We start from the raw sequence: 15,522 nt of genomic DNA, 5'->3' as shown, positions 1-15,522 counted from the left end.
TTTTTGTATTTTCACCCCTTATTTTTATTTATTTATTTTACAAATAAAATCAATGTGTAATTAGTAATTATAATAAACAAATGTAATAATAAAGACATAATAAAAATTTCAATTTTGTTTTTACGAAATCAGAGTTTGTATAGAAAATTAGTACTCCTCCAAAAGATAGAGGAAGTTAAACATATAAAATATTTACAACGTAATACAATATATTATTATTTCAACATATTACCTCTTATTCCATTTACTTCACCACGATGAATATTTTGTTCTACTATATACATATACAAAAAAATACATTATATTTTATATGTTTAAAAAAAATGAAAAAAAACGTATGATATTGCAGATGAAGAGAAATATTAATATTATTTATATATTCGATACTAACCTAATATAAATATTATATATTATTATCTTATAAATATTTCATATAGCCGCGCGAAGCGCGGATACTTTCACTAGTTAATAATTATGAGTCATTTTTGGTTTATAAAAGTTTGGTAACACTACGTGCCAACTCGTCTTGTTTTATAAAGCAAATCGTCTACTTTTTGGATTTGGATACATATAGATACGTGACCGAACATCATGTTTAGACTTCAAAAAGTGAAAATATTTGGGTAGGGCTAATAACGATTACTTCCTTTTATGTTAATATGACTGCATTTTATTATAAAACAAACAAGAAATGATGATTTATATTGGAAAAATAGAAGCAATATTGAATAAAAGACACTAGCTCGTTCCTCATCGTTCAAAGACTCATATTGGTATATGTGGAATGAATAAATAAGGATATCTCGTGAATTTAAATATTTTAGAAAATTAACTCGTAATATCTCACATATCAAATATGAAATAAAATTAATTTCAAATTTTATTTTAAAATTATTATTCTTTATCTCATTTACCTAATGAAAAAGCTCTCACATTTGGTGGTCTTTTCTCTCTTCCCTCAATACACTAGACATTAGACAAAGTCGAAGACTATACATGGTAGAGTGAACTAGTGCAAGAAAATTTAGATACATTTTATTTTTTACTTTTTTGCAAAATCGAAGCTAATATTTAGGTAATAATAGTAAAATTTAAAGCTTTGATCATGAGAAGTAGCTAATTATATCTATTCAACAACATGCATATATTAATTATTGGAATTTGAGTCGTGGGAATATAGACTAACACCCACCCTTTGATAATTTATAATCAAGTCATTCAACAGACATAGTGGGAGAGTTGGAAGAAGTAAATTAAATTAAAATCGATGATATTTTTTTTTTTCACACAGCAAAGTCAATGATCATAATTCATAATATTGTTCTTGAATAGTTCCTCGATTGGTATGTTTTGCTAGTTGACTAATTAACTCATATGTCATATGATTTTTTTTTTGACGAATACCTAAAGTTAATTGATTGAAAATTTAGAATGACTTCAAGATTTGGAGCTCGCCTGATTTATCTATAAATGAAGTTGAATTTATAATTACTTAAGCTCGCCTGATTTAGCTATAAATGAAGTTGAATTTATAAATACTTAGTTAAATTGATGATAAGTTGTTTATGTGTTCGATAAATATATGCTGATGAGTATGATTGTTTTGGTTAAAATGATGAAAATGTTCTTAAAGTTATATACTATTATTAAAAAATATAAATAAAAGTATTTTTTTTTATATATAAAATAGGACAAATGATGAAAATAGAATGAAGATATGATTAACGATTATTTATTAAGAGGAATATTTTGAAAACTAGAGATAAAATAGTAAAAGATTTGACTAAATCAAAACTGTTTATGAGAGGTAAAAGTGGGAATTAGAGCCGGTTTGGATTAACTTAAAAGTTGATCACACTTGATTTTAAGTCATTTTTAATTTTTGAGAGTGTTTGACAAATTTAAAACTTAAAATAAGTTAAAAGTATGAATCTTCCTTTTTTTTTTTTTTTTAAATCATTTAAGTTTAATTTTAAAAGTTACTTTTTAAAAACTATTTTTTTAAGCCAGTTTAAACTGGCTTTTAGAAGTGATTAACTAGTGACTTTCGATCGATTTTGACTTATAAGTATTTTAACATTATCGAACGGGTGAATAATAAATTAATAATTACAAGTGCAGCCAAACACCATCTATACTAAACTACCAGAGGAAGGAAGAGAATAATTTATTTTCCCTTAATTGATCAGACAAACTTAGAAAAATAAAAAGGATGTCGAGAGATAAATTGAGTGATTTTTTAATGCTATAGTTATCTTCTTTTTTCGTCTTAATTAGAATTTCTTCTTGTCAAAGTTTGCAAATCATGTGCTCATAAATACTCCGTCTGTTCACTTTTACTTGTCACTTATTTTTACTTGTCATTTTTTATATATCAAAAAAAGACAGTAATTTTTTTTCATATTTTACTTTCAACATTAAATACTTATTTTTTAAATAAGTAAGAATAATTTTATGTAATGAAATTAACCTTGCTGCCTGTCATATTCCACGTAATTTCCTTTTTATATATTATAAAATAATAACCATCCTTCCTTTAAAAAGAAATCGTGAACAGGCGCGGATATTCACGAGATACTGTTCTGGAATTCGTCATAAGAAACTTCTAAACGGCTTTAGTGTGAATTCAACAAACAAACAAACAAATTTTTCTTCAAATCTCAATTTTCATGGCGGCGGGAAGCTCCATACATATTTTCCTTAATTGTATACTTCAATAATTGCCTATATAGAATCAATTCGGTACGTAATACGTTCACGTTCTACTCCATTTTTTTGCTTCCAATTTCAACTTGATCATTACTTTCTAGTAATTTCTAGAATTGAACCGATGACGATCAATCCGGAGAATATTACATCGTCGAGCGACGACAACAACCTCCGAAGGCGGCGTGGAAGTGGCGGCGGCGGTGGTGATGGTGGTGATAAATCTGTGGATGATGTGACGGAGTTGGATTCGAGCTCTGTGGATGCTTCGAGTAGCTCGGATGATTTAACGAGTGACGCAAGGGATGGAAGTGGAAACGGAGGATTGGATAAGGTGAGTGAGGCTGTGAGTACGACGGTTGGGAAGATCAGTGATGGAGATGGAGTTCAGGAGGAGCAGAGGAAAGCGAATGAAACGACGCCGTTGAAGTATGTTTATAGAGCGTCGGCGCCGGCTCACCGGCGGAACAAGGAAAGTCCTCTTAGTTCTGCCGCTATTTTCAAACAGGTATGCTCTTCTTCTTACTGTTTTGACTTGGTGTTCGGTATTACTGTAAGTTCTGAATTTGAGGTACTTATTAATCGTTTTGTTCATTACACCACTCGCTTAGCAAGGATTCAGAACTTTTTAGCTAGTGTGATTGGTTGCTGAGGCAGATTCATTATTTAAATTTTATGGATTCAAACTCAGACATGCTATTTGTTGTGATTTTAATCATTTTACGCATAAATTTATGCATTTGCACTGATTGTAGTGCTTGAACACTCTGTTGTTGATTAGCATTTTGAGCTACAGAAAAAAGTTGGTCTTCTGTTCAGCAGACCTTGTTGTTTTTTAACCTCAGCACCAAAATTCTTTAAGAATATGTTCCTAATTCTAAATAAAATTTGTGTTAGGTTCTAGTAAGTATTGAGTACAATTATGTCCAACAGAATCCATTAATCCAACTAGAAAACATTGCAAAGATGAAACTTTTGCCCAAGGGGCCTAGTGAATAGTGGTCAATGAAGTTGTTGAGAACCATGTGGTCTCATGGTCTCATGTTCAATTCAGCGGAAACAAAAAATACTAGGTGATTCTTCCCATCTGTTCTAGCCTTGGTGGACAGAGTTACTTGTTTCATGTTGCTGGTGGGAGGTGGCAGGTATCACGTGGACTTAATCGAGGTGCGCCAAAGTTGGCTCGGTCACCACGGTCATAAAAAAAACCTTTTGCACAAATGGCAATAATTTTGTTTTTACTTACACATGTACTTCAAGCAATAAGTACCTCCATATTAGTTGGAAACTTAGGCTGGTATCAGTAGGCTTGCTATTGCTGAAAGCTGCAAACTACCTTGAGTATACTCAATTTGATCTCATAAGCAAGGACTTTAAATTAAAATCTCAGGAACCTATATTTTGTTCTCGGTTTTTTGTTTAAGTTCTTTTGGGTGCAAAAAGATTACTCTAGGAGTACCAAAATGGCATGCCAGTTGCCGGCTTTCCGCCAGTGAGCATCTTACCAGCAGCTATTGTTACCTTCAGCAGAGAGCAAATAAGTTTTGTTAAGAGGGTCATGAGTCATGACCCTGTATGATGGAGGAAGATGCCATTTATGATGAAGCCTGGTCGCTATGATTTTGAGGACAATATATGTGGAATAGACGATGAGTGAATGCGATGTTTGGTTTGATCAAAATAGAAGCTTTTGCTGGCTGTTGATTTATAAAATTGTATTCCTATTGTATTGTGCTTGATTTATGCATGGAAAAACAGTAGGTAGACAATAATAGAATTAGCATATACTGTTTTAATTGCATTATCAGCATTCACTACTGTTTCATAAACTAACCAAGGCAGTGGATGTTGACAATTTCTGGTGTAAAGAATCTCAAATTCACATTATTTGGATTGCAAATCAGGTGTCTTATGGTGATATCTAGCATAATTTGCCTTAATTCCCTGTAAATAAGTGGCTGTAGAGCGATTTTCTAATTTAGTTGGTGCATCTTGTTGTAGAGTCATGCTGGCCTACTCAATCTCTGTATAGTGGTGCTTATAGCCGTAAACAGCAGGCTGATAATTGAGAATTTGATGAAGGTACGTATCTTTTTCTAATGTCAGTTCTCTGTTCCTGTTGGCTAGATAGTTGAAATCTTCCCAATGTATGCGTCATCTTTATTGACATCAAAGAATCACTCTTAGGGGTAACAATGTGGCTGGCCAAACAAAGTGAATAGCTTAGAATTGTAATGTTTTTATTTTTTAAGAAAACAATAGAAAGAAATCATTGGTATGTTCCCTGAGGCCCTACGTGTTGAGTTGTCATTGCATGTTGATGAATATGTATTTGATTAAACATTTAAGAGGAACCCATATCATGTTTTGAGGATGCTATGTTTATGGAAGTTTTGGGAGTATTTCCACCCTTAAATCTACTGGGAAATATGAAATTTGATAAACTTGCAGCTTCACCTTCTTTCCAAAGTGCTATGCTGTTGCTAGAAGATTATGGTCTCAAAATCCAAATAGTTACCATGGAAATTTGGAAAGGGGATGGGGACAATGGGTTTCGGAAGAACCTGATGGATTAATGAGAACTTGTGAATTGCAATTAGAATCACAAACTTTTAGGGATTTTTAAAAAATTGAAAAATGCCAGAAAAGTTTGCGGGGGAGGGGGAGAGGAACAAGGTGAAACGACATATTATCATGGGGAAAAGCACAGTGTGACGGTTGAAGCCTCATCCTGTCTGAACTTGCCCCATTGCTCTCTCTAATCCCTGTAACGTTTTAGCAGCATAGGATTATAAGCTATAACTGTATTTCAGAGGGTTCTTAGTATTCATGTTGCACATGACAATCTCTTGACTACTATTGCAGTATGGCTTGTTAATTGGGTCAGGCTTCTGGAGTAGTTCAACATCAGTAAGAGATTGGCCACTTCTGATGTGCTGGTAGTGTTCTTAAGGCCTTTCTTAATCTGGGTTTTATGCTGACTTGAGAAATAAGACATTGAAGTTTTTTATGTGCTTGCAGTCTTAGCCTTCCAATTTTCCCTCTTGCTGCTTTTCTTGTCGAGAAAATGGCACAGAAGAAGTATATGACTGAACATGTAAGTCAGAATAACCTCTTCGTTCTTCCCTTCCTCTTTTTGTTAATTCTTCCATATCAGTGAAATGTGACTGCTCAGACATGGAATAGTCACAGTGTTCAAGAAGGTATACACCAGAATAATTCTGGCTCTCGTGACTAGTCTGAACTCGTGTTACCTTTATTGTTGACTTTAAGTTTAGCCAGTAACTTTTCTAACTGATCCTGCAGGTAGTTGTCACTCTTCACATAGTTATAACGACAGCTTCCATTTTGTATCCAGTTTTGGTCATCCTCAGGTTTGTTCTCATACTGTGGTCATGAAACTTTGATATATACATCCTCCTAAGAAGGTGCTAAGTGAGCCTTCACTGGCGGGATGTCTCTCTGTGTGTGTGTTGTAAAATTGAGGCGATGTTATGGTAGAACTGGTGAATTTAGATGTCAAAGGTGCACTGTTATCTGGGTTTTAGTAGTCGTGCTTATGAACTAATTTTAATTTCCAAGTTGGATTTTTGGTGAAGAGATCATCTTTAAACATTAACCTGTTGCATTTTTGGATTGTAAGGGAACTTTATGGATGAAATAGATTAAAAAATTAGAGAAGTAGTAAAAGAAAATTAGTCATTGATCTGAATTAGAAATTTGTTGCATGCCACTATGTCCATATGGACAAGGGAACAAGTGAAACATTGCTAATTCAGAGTTTAAAGCCATATTTGAACTTAAATTCACATGGTTTATACTTCATCTATTTCAACGAATTGCAGTTTTTATTCTTTCGTCCATATAAGGATTGTTTATGTAGAATTATTATTTGTGCACTACGTGTATATGTTTTTATTTCTTCTTCATTGCTCTTTTCTTCTCTATAGATAGTGGTTGCCTAAAGTCTGATAGATGGTTCTTTTCTACGCCTTTTGCCTTTGATTACACTGGGTCGGATAGCTGCTTGTTCAAACTTTGTAGAAATTTAAATTGCGAGGAGAGAATTTTCAATTATGTTTGCAATCTCTATTTTCTTGCTCATTACATTGAAAAAACTAGTGAGTCAGAGGTATTTTCAATTTCACAGGTGTGATTCTGCTTTTCTATCGGGTGGCACACTGATGATGTTTGCTTGCATTGTGTGGATGAAACTGGTTTCTTATGCACATACAAATTATGATATGAGACAGCTTGCAAAGTCTGTGGATGAGGTATGACTAGTTTATTTCTTTGTCATGGATCCACATCTGATCTTGATCAAGGCTTCTCCTGAAAATTTTCTAGACAAACCAACTTTTCTATTTAAGCTTCGGTACTCTTTCTGGAATTTTGCTCATCTGAGATGATGTTCCGAATATGGAGTCTCTCAGTTAAGTTTTTAAATGTTTTCAGGGTGAAAATTCCGAAATCAACTACTCTTACAATGTTAGTTTCAAGAGTTTGGCTTACTTCATGGTTGCTCCAACTTTATGCTATCAGGTAGGATCAGTTGACCTTTCCGAAGTTGTCAGCGATTTCATTCCTTGGTAGAGCACTTACTGTACGTGCATTACAGCATCTGATGTTTCTCTAGATTCACCAAGATTTAATTTAAATAACTCTGTCGAGCAATTTAGTTTGATTTTTGAAAAATTCCATGATCTTTTGTTTCCTGCCAAGTCTGCACAAATTTAAAGAGATTGTAGGTCTTTGATACTACTACCTTCTGTGTGATTTTATTGCCAAGCATGTCCTTGCCTGAAGTATTCATATGCATGTTAAATGGTGAAGCAATTTGGACGTATTTAAAATTTTAATTTATGCGAAAAAAGATTAAATTGGAGGCATCAAATATTGATATTGCCGTTGGACAATATTTTTTAGTCACGTGCTGATATTATTTTGGAATAGTACTTGTATTATTGCGAACATGTGCAAATCCTACTTACGTTTGGAAGTACTTGTATTTCATACTGTATAATACTTGAATGTGGTGTGGGCAGATTCAATGGGGTTACAGTTGGTGAATACTACAACTGAGGCCCATCCGGTCCTTTTCCCCGTGGATTATAGTCAAATTCCTTTCATAGTAATAGGAAATCAATTATCATCAGTCGTCTAAAAATGAAAATTTTGTGAACTTTTTTACGAACTCTCTCTTACTATTTGTTCCACCAACTCATTAGTTTTTGGATATGTTTATTCTGTTATCTGAAGCTTAGCTATCCTCGCTCTGCATCCATTCGGAAGGGTTGGCTGGCCCGCCAACTCATCAAGCTGGTAATTTTTACAGGATTAATGGGATTTATCATTGAGCAGGTAAGTTCTCTTGAGCTTGACAGTTCAACGTGCCTACACCCCTGTCAAAGTAAAGTATACTAACCTTGGGCATCTTAATACAGTATATTAACCCGATTGTGCGAAGCTCACAACATCCATTTGAAGGAAACCTTTTATACGCCATCGAGAGGGTATTGAAGCTTTCAGTTCCAATTTTATATGTCTGGCTCTGCATGTTCTACAGCCTCTTTCATCTTTGGTATGTCCTCTAAATTTGATTTATAAATTTAGTATGCTTATGAATTTTATTTGTAGTTCATTGTCTTTCTTCCCATATTTTTTGATGTTCCAATCTTAGTTGCAAGGTTTTTATACTGTATACTAAAACAAGTGTTAGGAACATTCTTACTGTGTATTTGTCATCATGCTTTCCATTTTTTTTATATGTTTAACTAAACTGTTCTGTGTCACTTATTAACCATGTAAAGTGCAAATCACATTATACTTTAAACTGGATTATCTAACTGCCACGAGTACTGAGTTGAGGGGGCTAAAAACTGAAGAACCAGAAGGTGCAAAATTGGAGGTGCTTAATGAATCTGAATGGTTTTAATTCAGTAAAATTATATTCCTCCTTGATATATCTATCCAAAGACCAACACATAGGTAGCACTTGTTAAATGCTGGAGATGGAATATGATTGAGTGTACTGCAAGACTATTGTGTTATATTATGAAAAGCTTCACATTTCAAGATGAAACGCCAGGGATTTTTTTTGTTTTATCTGAAAAACTAGAAAAATATGGATTATGTGTTCTAGCACTGCAACAGAATGAGTTCTATTTACATAATACGTCTCTTTGTAGGCTAAATATACTTGTGGAACTTACTGCAACGAAATAGTTATATTTACATAATACATCTCTCTGTAGGCTAAATATACTTGCGGAAATTCTGCGATTTGGGGATCGTGAGTTCTACAAAGATTGGTGGAATGCAAAAACAATTGATGAGGTAGATTAAAACATCAAACTGTCTTGTTCTTTTTGCTTCTTCATCCCAACAATTTCAGAGCTTGCTAGAGTTTCTCATTTATTTCTTTTTTGTGGTTGCACCATTGTGGCTGCTGTTATCAGTATTGGAGACTTTGGAATATGGTATGTACTTCTACCTTCTTTTTATGTCATTGCCGATTCTTATGCATGCAAAAAATGTGTTTTGTCTTCATTACCTAGAAGTGGAACTTTCAGAAGACTATTAATATCTTTGTATGCACTTGTTTCGGTCTGGTTTGGTCTTTGTCGAACATTTTTTTGGACATTAAGTAACCCAAATGTTGGTGACAACTGCAGCCTGTACATAAGTGGATGGTTCGCCACATTTATTTCCCATGCTTAAGGAATGGCATACCTAAGGTACTTTCGGAGTTCTCTCGTCCTAGATTCTGATTTATTTTTGAGCTATCTTCTGTCTGCTTAATTTCTAATCTTTTGTGCGCTATTACAACAACAACATACCAAGTATAATCCCACAGGTTGGGTTTGGGGAGGGATGTACACAGACCTTACCCCTAATTCATTTGGGTAGAGAGGTTATTTCTTATAGATCCTCGGCTCGAGAACATGTTTGAAAGAAGTGAAAGAGTAAAAAGCAATGATGAAAATAATGAAGAAAGAAAAGTAGCGACAGTAAAATAGTGTAGATACCCAAAGTAAATGAAACAATTGTGAATTTGTGATAGTAAAATTGAAGGATAAGATAATTTATCCTTTGTAAGTTGAGGTTGAAGTTTTACACAAAAATACTGCTTCTCTTCTTTTTTTATCTGATATAAGGTAAATACAAAAATACTGCTCTCAACCATAGCACTTATTAATATTGAAAAAAAGAAAGAAAAAAAAGACAGCAAGCGATATGCACACTTACATATTGAAGAAACAAGCTTTGATGTGATTTTCAACACTTCAACTCTAGTGGTCTTGCTAGATAACGAAATGCACTTCAAAGTAGAGCACATAAGCTATTCGGACAGATAAGCTTTTGTGTGCTATTAGTATCTTAATATACACTAGACATGGATGAAAGTTTTTTTCTATTTGATGAAAGGTTAAAGTGCTATTAGTATTTGACAGAGAACAGTGTAATATACTATCAAATAAGTGCCTTTTGGGTTCACACATTTTACTTCATATCATTATTTTTATTTGTCAGTTTAGTATGCCTAGTATTAAGCGCTATAGTCACTGCTTCAGATGTTTTTTCCACTTTCTACTTTACAGAAGTTTTGGCCTTACTATTTGTATACTAGATCTTATTTTATGATCTATTAAATTAGCTTTATTACCACTTGATTCTTGCTCCAGGGAGTTGCAATGGTGATCTCTTTCTTTATATCTGCTGTTTTCCATGAGGTATGTGGTTTCCGTTCCTTTGCCCAGATGTGCGGGTATATAATCTTTTAAGAACAAACAACAACTACGCCTCAACAAAATGGCTGGCTTTAGATAACATGTGGTGTTGTTTGTCTTCAGCTATGTATTGCTGTTCCTTGTCGGCTATTCAAGTTTTGGGCATTCCTTGGAATCATGTTTCAGGTATATATTCGGGGATAAGAAACGAGCTCTAGTCATAAAATAGTGACACTGGAGCGAAGTCTTATGTATCTTAATTGACAGTATGAATATTGACATGTAGTGGTGTTTCTCTCTGAGCAGATTCCCTTGGTCATACTCACGAACTTCCTGCAAAACAAGTTCAAAAACTCGAATGTATGTCTTTCCGCCTTGTTTTCATAAGCTTAAGACGATTTATCCTCTCTGTCCTGGGTATATCCATTGACAGTACGCGGCAACTTTTTTCAGGTGGGCAACATGACATTCTGGTGTTTTTTCTGCATTGTTGGTCAACCAATGTGTGTGCTTCTGTATTACCATGATGTGATGAATAGAAATGGTAGTTCAAGTTAAAGCTTCATCGTCGATCATTTTGTTGGACCGCGACTCGCGAGTGAGTGTTGCAGCTTTGAACAGTCCAAGTGGTAAGCTATATAAGTCTACAAGTACAAGGAATTCCTGATGCTTTACTTATATGCTGAAATGGAGATATTTCTGTTTTAAATTTGACTCAAAGGGAATTGAACAGAATTGTTGCTTTGTATTATATCTTTCATTTAATATTAAAGAAATGTACATTATTATTTGTTGAGGTAAAATGTAATAAGTTCAAATTAGTTAGTGTTCTAATTTCGAATTTTCCCTATTTCCTATTTCACATGCATTATTGTTATACATTACAACGTTGTTTGAACAAATGTTTTTATAACTAATTAACATGCAAATGTTTCGATTTTAAAAAAAAACAATGAAATTGCCTTCTCCAAGTCCAAATTATGTCAAATTTACTAATAATTTTTATTTATTTTTTCATGTAAGAAATCAATAATCATTTTCAAAGATCTCTTCTTTAATTCAAATCGTAAGAGTCTCTAATGAAAGAAGAGATCTATAAAGATCATTTCCACTCAAATCTTATTTGGCTAGCTTGCATTAATCATTGATCCTTGTTTCACAAATACACTTGTTGGTTTTTAGCTCCATTAATTGAAAAATAACTATTATTACGGGGTTTCAAATGAAGATACTATGGAATTTCATTTGTAAATTTATAACTCTTTGACAATGATCATCTTCTAAAGATATGATCTAATAGTAATTGTGAATGAGTAAGTAGGGAGTGGAAACTAAAGAGATAGCGAGACTGATCGCAATTTCAGGAACAAGTTGTCTTCCTTTCATTTTTATTATGGAAAGTAAAAGTCTTTTTGTTTAGTACTAAATCGTTTCACAGCTCGCAATGCTTGCATTTTTCACTTATTGAGAAGTTTTGTTCAAAAATCTCGTCTGAGAACTTATATAAAGAAGGAATACTCACGGGGCAACGATTCTTCCATACTAACTTAATTGTTCGACGCTGCTAGTTTTGTGCTATTTTTTCGATTTAACCTCCTTGTTATTAAATAATATGGTGGTTTATAATTAGAATCGGTTGAGTCGGTTAAGTAGTCACGTGAAAGTTGTTATGCCCACTTGTAGAGTACAAAGTTAGTTACAATAATTGTGATGTATAAATAGTTGTAACTTGGATCTGATTCATAAAATGAAAACACTTTTCTTCTTCTTCTTACTCAAAACGCTCTCTATGCTGTAGTCAATAAACCATTAATATGGTTTAACATGGTATCAGAGCCCTGATCGTGAGGGATCGATCTGCGTAGAAGAAGATAAGAACAAGTGAAGAAAAAGCTCCTAAAAGAGGCATCAATGCCGACAGATGAAGCAACATCAATGGCAGAAAATGAAGTCACATCTCTGAATCACAATCATCCACTTTATCTTCAAGCATCTGATGCACCTGGAGTGATCTTAGTCCCAATCAAGCTAACAGGACCAGAGAATTATGCCTTGTGGAGTCGCTCGATGAAATTGGCTCTTAGAGGAAAAGGAAAACTTGGATTCATTGATGGATCGTGTAGGAAGACAGCTTTCAAAGGAGCACTGGAGGAACAGTGGGAAAAATGTAATGCAATCGTGTTATCGTGGATTGCGAGTACTGTTACAAGTGAATTACTGCCAGGGATTATATATGCTTCAAACGCAAAAGGAGTTTGGGAAGACTTTGAGGAAAGGTTTGATAGATCAGATCTAACGCGAATTTATCATTTGTGGTCTGAAATTGCATCTCTTAAACAGGGTACTGACTCTGTAACTTCATACTACTCGAAGCTCAGGGATTTGTGGTCTGAATTGGATGTGATGATCCCATCACCAGGTTGCAATTGTGAGGATTCAACAGCCTATGTGGGACATTTAAGATCAGTATTAATGGGATTGAATGAGAGTTTTAGCAGTATTAGAAGCAACATTTTGGCTAGGAAGCCAGTAGTAACTGTGAATGAGGCATATGCAGTAGCAGCACAAGAAGAAAGTCAAAGAGCATTGGGAGTTTCAGAGAGAACAAGAGATCCTTTAATTCTCTTAGCAGGAAAAGCTCAGGAATACACTCCGAGGCCAAAGAAGTTTGTGCCTCCTGGTACAATATGTGGTCATTGTGGATTTAAAGGTCACTATAAGATTGATTGCTACAGATTGGTAGGATATCCACCAGGATTTCAAAGTAAAAGGAAAGGAACTGATGGTTACAAGAATGACTACAAAGCAGCTGAAGGTTTTAGGCCGCACTTTAAACCAAATGCACATTTCACAAGGAATGCTGATGACTTCAATGATAGAGGAAAGCAAGCTGAAAGTGCTCATTTCGCAAGGAATGCTGATGATTTCTATGATAGAGGAAAGCAAGTTGCAGGTCACATGACACAACCTCAATACCAAGATCTGGTAAACAGGATGGATAGAGCAGGAACATCAGATTGTGTTGCTAATATGTCAGGTATGGCTTCTTTAAACTCAAAACCAGGTAGAGTTTATGAATGGATAATTGATAGTGGAGCTACACACCACATCACACCTAATGAAGAGTTGTTGACTGCTATTAGAAGAATACAAGGTAATAACAGTGATGGAGTACAAGTTCCAACAGGAAGTAGATGTGATATCACAGGAATTGGTACTGCACAAGTTCTAGAGGATCGTAAACTTAGAAATGTCTTGCATGTGCCAAACTTCAAATTTAGTTTGTTGTCGGTGTCGAAGTTAACCAGGGAACTATCTTGTACAGTGTGTTTTTTCCCTGATTTTTGTGTCTTTCAGGGACTCTACGATGGCAAGGTGTTGGGGATTGGTAAAGAGAGGGAAGGATTGTACATTTTGAAAAACCAAATACAGTCACCAGTGCAGGCTATGGCTACTGCAAATTTGAGTGGAGATGCAACATTATGGCATGTGAGATTAGGGCATGCGTCAACTGGTATTTTACAGCATATTCAATCACTGAAGCATTTATCAAACAAGAATCTACAACATGACTGTGAGATCTGTCCTCTAGCAAAACAGTGTAGATTACAGTTTCCTGTTAGTGAAAGTAGAACATTTAGAGCATTTGAAATAATTCATGTAGATGTTTGGGGGCCATTTAAGAAGCCTACTTTTGATAAAAAGCACTATTTTGTTACTATTGTTGATGACTATAGTAGATACACCTGGCTCTGCCTCATTCACTCTAAAAGTGAGGTTATTGTAGTGCTCAAAGATTTCATTGCCTTAATAAAAAATCAGTTTGGTTTGTCTGTGAAAACCTTGCGATCTGATAATGGTACTGAGTTTTTCAACTCTTCTGTAAATGACTTGCTTGCTTCTCAAGGCATTATACATCAGAGTAGTTGTGCATACAGCCCTCAACAAAACGGCAAAGTAGAGAGGAAACACAGACACATCTTGGAGATGGCAAGGGCTTTGAGATTTCAAAGTTCTCTCCCAATTCATTTCTGGGGTGAATGTGTTAGGACAGCTGTGTATTTGATTAATAAGCTACCTACTGAAGTGCTTGGAGGCAGATCACCTTATGAGATGTTGTTGAAAAAGGTTCCACGACTTGATCATTTAAGAGTTTTTGGGTGCTTATGTTATGCAGCTCAATTGCCAAGAGGGGATAAGTTTGCTCCTAGAGCCAGAAAGGCAATCTTTCTTGGTTATTCTGAAACTCAAAAGGGTTATAGGTTATTTGATTTAGTTGATCATGTTTTCTTTGTGAGTAGAGATGTAACTTTCTGAGAATCCACCTTCCCTTACCAAGCTGACCCTGCTGAACCTACTTCTACTGATCTTGACATGTTTGAACTACACCATTCAGATTATCTTTCCCCCCAACTCATTCATTCTTCTGATCATCCTATACCTGATCCTATTCTTGAGAACGGTGGTGACGCTCGCTAATGAGTACCGCGTCTTCCCAGTGAAGTAGAGCCGTCTTCATGGGGCCTCAACGATCCCGGTGGCGATGTCCAAAGCGTGACAGACCGGGTCAAATTGAGGAGCTTGCTGTGGAGATAGGTTTCCGGTTCGTGAACCGAATGTCTCACCTGGCGACTCCAGACTTGAGTCCCGGAACCACAGCCATTCAACGGGATTCGAAATGCCAAAGATATTCCTACAACTGATGCCTTACCTTCATTGCAACCTACAGAAGCATTTCTCCCAATTCCAGATCAGTCTAAGTCCAGACCTTCTCGAACTATTAAACCTCCTGGATGGTTAACTGATTTCATCACTACCTCTAAAGCTAAGCCACTATCTACCAGTTGTTCCTATCCTATTTCTGATTCCCTCCAATACTCACATTTGTCCCCTCCTTACCAAGCATACTTGGGTTCCTTCTCCCCTCAAGTTGAACCAAAAACCTTTAAAGAAGCATCTCAAGGTTCTAAATGGATTGCAACTATGACTGATGAACTTTGTGCCTTGGAAAGTAATCACACTTGGGAGGTGGTTGACTTACCACCAGGCAAACAAGCTATTGGCTCTAAATGGGTGTTTAAAATAA

General features: G+C 35.1%; 1 protein-coding gene across 2 annotated transcripts; it reads left to right on the top strand.

The window, feature by feature from the left end:
* Positions 1–2,555: 2,555 nt before the first annotated feature.
* LOC102592250 (diacylglycerol O-acyltransferase 1-like) lies at positions 2,556–11,257 on the top strand. 2 transcript variants are annotated; one of them, XM_006353481.2, is made up of 17 exons: positions 2,556–2,742; positions 2,821–3,214; positions 4,708–4,788; positions 5,572–5,645; positions 5,728–5,803; positions 6,013–6,080; positions 6,857–6,980; positions 7,162–7,248; positions 7,966–8,067; positions 8,151–8,287; positions 8,961–9,042; positions 9,165–9,185; positions 9,381–9,443; positions 10,392–10,439; positions 10,560–10,622; positions 10,743–10,796; positions 10,890–11,257. In XM_006353481.2, exons 2-17 carry the CDS (start codon positions 2,831–2,833, stop codon positions 10,992–10,994), a joined length of 1,569 nt encoding a protein of 522 aa, XP_006353543.1. In that variant the 5' UTR covers positions 2,556–2,742; positions 2,821–2,830; the 3' UTR covers positions 10,995–11,257. The 2 variants fall into 2 exon arrangements, with proteins under 2 accessions (XP_006353543.1, XP_015166860.1); XM_015311374.1 differs by having other exon boundaries at positions 2,556–3,214.
* Positions 11,258–15,522: the final 4,265 nt, after the last annotated feature.

This window comes from Solanum tuberosum, unplaced genomic scaffold, assembly GCF_000226075.1.
Source record: "Solanum tuberosum cultivar DM 1-3 516 R44 unplaced genomic scaffold, SolTub_3.0 scf00155, whole genome shotgun sequence".
Classification (NCBI taxonomy): Eukaryota; Viridiplantae; Streptophyta; class Magnoliopsida; order Solanales; family Solanaceae; genus Solanum; species Solanum tuberosum.
This window is presented reverse-complemented; position numbering and strand designations above follow the sequence as displayed.

Bases quoted from the DNA above. Each gene is read 5' to 3' on its own strand.
- LOC102592250 (XM_006353481.2), top strand. From the start codon at position 2,831: ATGACGATCAATCCGGAGAATATTACATCGTCGAGCGACGACAACAAC. The intron at 6,081-6,856 runs GTTTGTTCTCAT...TCAATTTCACAG, and splicing joins CCAGTTTTGGTCATCCTCAG to GTGTGATTCTGCTTTTCTAT. The intron at 7,249-7,965 runs GTAGGATCAGTT...TGTTATCTGAAG, and splicing joins CTCCAACTTTATGCTATCAG to CTTAGCTATCCTCGCTCTGC.